This window comes from Anarhichas minor, unplaced genomic scaffold, assembly GCF_050575085.1.
Source record: "Anarhichas minor isolate MPS153535 unplaced genomic scaffold, ASM5057508v1 ptg000043l, whole genome shotgun sequence".
Lineage (NCBI taxonomy): Eukaryota > Metazoa > Chordata > Actinopteri > Perciformes > Anarhichadidae > Anarhichas > Anarhichas minor.
Window position 1 is genome coordinate 4,218,997 of NW_027466489.1, and position 6,995 is coordinate 4,225,991.

At 38.3% G+C, this 6,995-nt stretch overlaps 1 protein-coding gene across 1 annotated transcript; it reads right to left on the bottom strand.

Moving 5' to 3' along the window:
- Positions 1-591: 591 nt before the first annotated feature.
- Positions 592-2,201, bottom strand: cav4a (caveolin 4a). The gene is made up of 3 exons (XM_076110392.1): positions 1,974-2,201; positions 1,535-1,722; positions 592-742 (listed from the first exon to the last, which is right to left on the bottom strand). The coding sequence occupies exons 1-3, from the start codon at positions 2,199-2,201 to the stop codon at positions 592-594; spliced, it is 567 nt and encodes a 188-aa protein (XP_075966507.1).
- Positions 2,202-6,995: the final 4,794 nt, after the last annotated feature.

Consider the following 6,995-nt stretch of genomic DNA (forward strand, 5'->3'; position numbering starts at 1 on the left):
TCCTCCCTTAAGAATACATCTAAGTGCTTCTATTTTTTCTATTGAACCAAATATTCTTTGGTTTGAAATAAGTAACTTCTATAATTAAAATTAGACTCTAGTAGTTTTAAACTAGCTTGAACTCTAAACTCCAGTTTAAAAATGTAACAAAATAAACCCAGCCCCAAGTATTAGGACATAAAGATGATACGACAATTCATTTGTATAACAAACTATGCTGAAATGATTTCAAATTCACGACATCTCACAAAGTCGTAACCCCACTGTGTCAGTGTGAGAAAATGGTTACTTTCATCATTCTCATTTTCTTTAAGTCAATCACTGGAACAGAAGTAAAATTTAGAGACTCCATTGTCTTACTCGGATCTCAGATGTTAGGAACTCTGATCCTTTTTTTGGTTTCACCAACCCAATCGATAAAATCAAGAATAACATCTATAATCATTAAAAAGGACCATCAGATGCCATTGGACTTTGACCAAATGCTCCTTAACTGTGGAAAACATGAAATTATAAACATTTTGCCCACTTCGGCTCAGTCCACTAGAACACCAGTGCATAATGAACAATGCCAGTCTGGATGTGTCAGTCTCATTCTTTGGCCAGGTGAACGCTGAAGCCTCCACAGCATCTCCCTGCACTCGTGAGGAAGGGGCGCACAATGATGCCCAGCACAATGCTCCAGAGGCTCTGCAGCCAGCGTGCCCCAATGAGGATGCAGTGGCTACAAGGACCAACGAACCTGTCAAGAAACACAAGAATTACTAAGAATACATTATTTTACTTCCCCCCAAAACCCATGGGGATTTTATACTTATAACTTGATTATTTCTTAACTTGAATCAGGATATGAAACCTTCTTTGTTATTTCCAGCCAATTCACAGTTCTTATTTTTCCACAGCAGAGCATACTACCATTATGTCCCTTAATAGACTTCGTTAAATCAACATTACACTTTACTTACTGTATTATTTTTATACTGTATGTTTTCCAAAACTACTCATTCACTCAACTTAGCATTGTTTCATAACTGTTTTGTTTGTATCAAACCAGTTGGTATTACTGATTAGACGTTAAAACACACCTAGTCACGTTATGAACAATCACTACTTTACCATATATTTGAAATTATTCTTCTTAAAATCAAAAACTCTTTTTACCTTTTAACTTCCTTGTATGGGTGTCAAAGCTAAACAAAAACTGGATCCAGCAAATACTTGTTAAACTAAGGACATTTCCACCAGTCTCATGTACTTTGTGTTTAGTGCTGTTAAGAAAATAACAGTATACTAACTTGCTAAACTAAGATGGTGAACATGGTAAGCATTATAACTTCTAAACATCAGCATGTTAACCTGGTCTTAGAGAGAGTGTTAGCATGCTGGTGTTAGCATTTAGGGATGTGAGTGCCACAAATATACTTTATTCAACCTTCAAGTTATTGGGTGAAGGCAGAAATTTCAGAGATGAAGTAGGTGAGAATATGCTGTTCCCTTATATTTACAGAAACAACCAGGCAATAGCTAAACCTACCAGATGTGGAAGCAGCTGAGGATGGCAAAGAGGAGACCAGAGATAATTGAAATGGGAATGGCCAGAAGCACTGTCACTATCCTGTAGATCCAAACCCTAGACACCTCAAACAGAGCATTGCTCCAGAACCACACTCTGTCCCCACTGCGCACTGACACCGGCTCAGCAATCACATCCTCAAACGTCACCTGGAGACACAAAAACAAAGTGGTGCTGATGATACAGCGATGAATCAACAATTTGTGTTGCTGTTGGACTTGATTCACCATCGATAATGAATTTCATCCACAGGAGGGCAGTGCAATCAGCCAAACAGTATCTTGGTTTTACATGGCAATGATTTTGTGTATTTTTTATGAGATAATTCACTGCATGTGACAAATGCACAAAGAATCCATAAAACAATGTTGATTAGAAGTCCTGCATGAGAATGCAATACCTTGAGACAGTCATTGATACCACGGGGGTCCCGGACATTTATCAGAGGCTTGGTATCACTGATTTCCACCAGTGTGGACGTATGAATGTCTTCGTCTTCTTCCACGGAACGATCGGCCCTCCAGAGAGTTTCAGGTTCCTCACCATTATCAAATTCATCAGAGTCAGTAGAGTCCTCCAAGTCAATTTCTACTTCATTTGAATCGTCCCCTTTTATCATGGTGTTCATCCAAACACGTGAAGAAAACAGAATCCAGAGAGCAGAGTGCTTGTCACTAACCGTACAGCTCAGACTGAGGCCGCTGACCGGACCCCTCAGCTGGCTGGGATGTGTGGTTATATTGGGAACGTTACGGTGCCCTGGATGGTATTTGCAGATGGTCTTTCAAGTGAAGATCATTTTCTATGCTGTGGGAGGGATAGGATGGACAGGGTGGGATATAAATACTGTAATCCTGCATGGCTCTGTATACACCGATACACCCTACTGGGAATGCAATCACGCACACACACATACACAGACAACATGAGACAACTCTGCTTGCATGAGAGCAAAGATAGAGTACAAGTTTAGAGACTTCTAACTGGAATATTTAGTGATATAATATACTTGCATTACTAATTCTAGTCCTTTACTTACTGATTTCATTCATTTTTAAGCCTCATGTAACTTCAGAGAAGTCGAGGTGTAGAGGAAAATAATTGTCTTCTTCAGAGCAACTACAAGTATGCAAGTAAGATTCATTTTCTCAAGAATCAGAATTCATCTTTAAACCAATATTTGTCACTGTCACTTTATATAAACTGTACATCTAACTTTCTGTTTTTTATTTAGACATTTAACTTTAAACGGTGCTGTTTCTCTGTATACAGATGCAGAATAAAGTGAAGGTATGAGCCACTGAAGGCTTGTGAAAAATAACATGCAAAAGCATCAATCCGATATATTGCATGTTATCTCAATATCCTCCTCTAGGCTGAGTATGAAGAGCATTCTCAGGTCTCTACACACTCTGTCTAGTGTAAAGCATGTTTTGCAGCATGCTTTTAAGAAGAAAAAAAAGGTGAAAAAACTTCACCTCAAACAACCTTTGGACCCATTAACCAGTCATCCTCTCTGCTATTAATAGGTTAGCTATGAATCCTCAGGGTTACACCTTATCGCTCAGCTACCACCAGACCTTCATCACAAGGCCATCTCACACTGCTCGCATCATCACCTTCCCCACATAATGAACCAGTACAGCAGCTGGCAATGTGATAATCTGATCAAATAATGTAAATATACAAAGTAACTCCTATCCATCTGCAAAACTCAAGTGTCCTTCAAGAATAAAATGATGTTGATTGATTATAGGCTACATGAATCTTAAAAGATATGGATCCAAGAGTTTGACTTTTATACTAAGAGAAGCAAAAAAATGGAAATTTTACCCAATTAAAAAGAACAGTTACTGTACATAACACAAAACAAACTACCAAGTACGTAACAAACTGTACATCTGTTCAGAGTTGAGCATAAGTGAGTTGCTGCGCTCCTAGATCTACTAGCTACAATAAACACAGTCTCTATGGTAATGATCATTTCTGCCTGCTGGATGAAGACAGAGAGAGAGAACACGGTGTATTGATGACAGAGAGTTTCCTGTGTCTGTGCCGGAGACGATGGTATGCTAATGGCCTGCACACCTCACCAGATGGGGTTTGTTTGTGACCGTGGCTGCACAGGTGAGGTCAGCGGAGAGTGTGAGTTCATGTGTGTGTGTGTGTGTGTGTCTGTGTGAGTATAGAGATAGGGAGATGGAGAAGAACTAAAAAGAGAAGAGAAAGACATATTTTCTTGCGCATTGTACCCTGTGGTTCAGGATTACCCAAAGATGTCCCATTTAGCGGGGATCAAGATATATATCCAGACATCCGGGATACTTTGAAAAAATTTCAGCCTCTTAGACTCAATAATTCTGGCTCCTTATATAAATATCATGAACACCTATTTGTATGTTGTGTTACAGCCCATGAAAAAGCCCATAAATTGTCAAAAAAGGCAACAATTAAAGAGCTTAATGGTAAAAAAGAAAGAAAAATAACTTATTGAACTTATTGAATTTTGGAATAAAACATTCTTTATGTAGGACCCCATTTGTCATATTATGAAGCTGATTTAGAAGACAGGTTTTTCTTCAACATTTGTGGCCTGTGACCCTCTCATGACCTCAGCGTTACAGCACATAATGTGACAATAAACCGAAATCGCTATGAGGGCCCTTTATTTAAGACAAAATATGAATGCAATGTTTATTCATTTTATTATTAATATAGGATATTTTGTATCATAAGGCCCAACATGTACAGATACATGTTAATCATATTCATATGATTATATATTACATTATATATGATGACATGAATTTAACTCCAACCACAGTTCAAACCCTCTGTTCAGACAGAAGCAGCTTATTTGGGGCATGAGGGGGGTCAGACAGTGTTCCGGCTCAGCACCTGTCAGTCCAGCTGCTTTCAGTACAATAGGTCAGACTGATTATTTGTCACGTCTATTTAACAATGCAATTGTGTATTCGGTGCTTCCCATCTGACATCAAAAGAAAAAAAAAACTGTGAAAACTTGTTTATTTTTTTAACACTGGATTATCTGCACAAAATACCCCTCAAATGCCAAACAACCAACAAAATTGGATGCAGTAAAAAAACACAATTTGTCACAGTATGTGTGTGCTAACATTTGCCACACAATGGAAAAAGGAAAAGAACAATTAAGGATATAAAGCTTCATTGGGTCAGATATACACACATTCCCTTTGACAAAGTATCAATTATTCATCACGAAATAAAAAAAGAAAGAGCTCAACATTTGGGGAAATAAGCTTATTCGCTTGCTTGCTGAGAGTTAGATGAGAGGACAGATTCATCTTTCACCTGTCAATTGAACATGAAGCTACAGCCAGCAATTATTCTTCTAACATTTTAGTTGCTGGCTAAAGCTTCATAATCAACAGATAGACATGAGAGTGTTGTTCAGCGTATTTCCAAACATGTCATATTCCTTTGAAGAGTGTTTTTCAGAGGGCCTGTGATATGTACACGTGTCTCATAATAGCTTTGGGCCCTTAATTAATTCGTTTTTGGGACCTGAGTGCACTGAACACGAGGTTCTGCTGCGTGAAGCTCGATAAAGATGGTGGGCAGATGTCATGTTATATGTGTACATGCAGTTCTGAGGGAAGTCGTGCTGTGACTGGAAGGTCTGATGAAATAATGTGCTTCACTCTGTTGTACAGCACCATCAATCACACCTCCTCCCTTTGATTCTTCAGGAGTGGTCTCTCTTAATCACTGTCAAACAGACAGCACAGGGTGCAGCACACAGAAGAACATTGGGTCTTTTCAGATTTACCATTGAGGACAGACAAATAACAAACCCCACTCGGCTGAGCCTAAGCCATGAATTCTCATTTTCTATAGAGAGTGGACTCGTGTTTGATCTACAATGATTATGCTTTTGAAAGAGGTGTACAGCCAATTTGATTGTCTTGATTTAATAAAAGCCGCCACTGAGATGGGAGGTCCTTCACTTTAATTAGCAACTTATGAAGACTGCTCAGGCTCAAATATTCATTAGACCGAATCGCACACTTTGGAAGCTGGGGGATAAAACAGGCAGTCAGCTCTTTGAGCTGGATTTTTATTTTGTTCGTATCATTGCATTACATACAGTACATCATATTCAAAAGATTAGTAACTTAAGTACAGTGTTTTATTCTCTTTCTGAGAAAAGAAGGGGCAAAAACTTGATCAATGCGATTGAGGATTTCCAGCCCATTAAATAAAGATATTCTATATGTTGTTTGTATCCTTTTATACACATTACCCTCAAAAATCAGCCAGACATATTTGGTATCTTTGCAAAGTTTTGGAACTTTACAACAATTAAAAATGAAGCTCTGCGGGTTTCAATAAAGTTTTGCGTGCGCAGCATAAATTTATAATGAAGTTGGTAAACAAAACATATAAGAGTTGATGAAGTGGACATTTAAAACATTCAACCTGTATGAGAAGAGCAGCATAGAAAAACAGAAAAATACACATCTTCTTTATATGATTGTGGTGACAATGATGACATGTAAGTGTGTGTGTGTGTGTGTGTGTGTGGGGGGGGGGGGGGGGGGGGGGGGGGGGAGATAATTGTGCACATAATAAAGTGCACAGCCTCTGTTTATGTATAACAAACCTCCATGCAGGTGTAAATCACTGCTGGTTTCTTGTTTTATTATGTTAGCTTTGATGACTATATTTGACTGTACTTGTTATGAAAGTTGCATTGTTACAGTAAACTCTGCAGCACATACGTAAATGTGTTTACAGCCAGGAACCATTAAATGGAACTGCGTTATCTTGCTTTGAACATTTCCGGGTATCTATAAAATACTTGTGTTTCAGGATTTCAGTTTGTGTGTGTGTGTGTGTGTGTGTGTGTGTGTGTGTGGGATGTCTTTTCTGCTGTCTGTTAGTGCACAGTCTTATATAGTTGTCTCTTTTGTCATTGTTATTTCCCTGTTATTTTTACATGTTTACATGATTTATGTTTATATCTCTAAGTTGATGGTGTTTACAGGGTTGGTAAAACTTTAGCTCAGCGTGCTCTCTTCATTTGTCGGCATTCATCAGCGTGTCTATCCGATGATATCCCTTAATTAAGTCTCATCTGTGTAGAGCTGCAAAATATTCACCACAGATACATCAGCACATCATCATCTAACTGCCTTCATTGAGTGAATAGTATTAATGATTAAACTAGTTTAACAAGAACAAACGTACCATTATTTAATGTTCACAGTGTTTGACAGGTTGTCGTGATAGATAAATGATTCTAAATATAAATAGTTGTTGATCTGCCAGTGTACACATATTAAGAGGGTATTAGAGACAACCACTTCACCTGTTATGAAATGGCATTATCTCCTTCTATAATCACGCGGTAACTGGGTTCAGTCTTAGTCACAGGCTT

What these genes read in the sequence shown, in the direction of transcription:
- cav4a (XM_076110392.1), bottom strand. Translation starts at nt 2,201, where the DNA reads ATGAACACCATGATAAAAGGGGACGATTCAAATGAAGTAGAAATTGAC. An exon ending in GTATCAATGACTGTCTCAAG is followed by an intron (nt 1,723 to 1,973) that starts GTATTGCATTCT and finishes TTGTGTCTCCAG; the next exon opens with GTGACGTTTGAGGATGTGAT. An exon ending in CTCAGCTGCTTCCACATCTG is followed by an intron (nt 743 to 1,534) that starts GTAGGTTTAGCT and finishes GTTTCTTGACAG; the next exon opens with GTTCGTTGGTCCTTGTAGCC.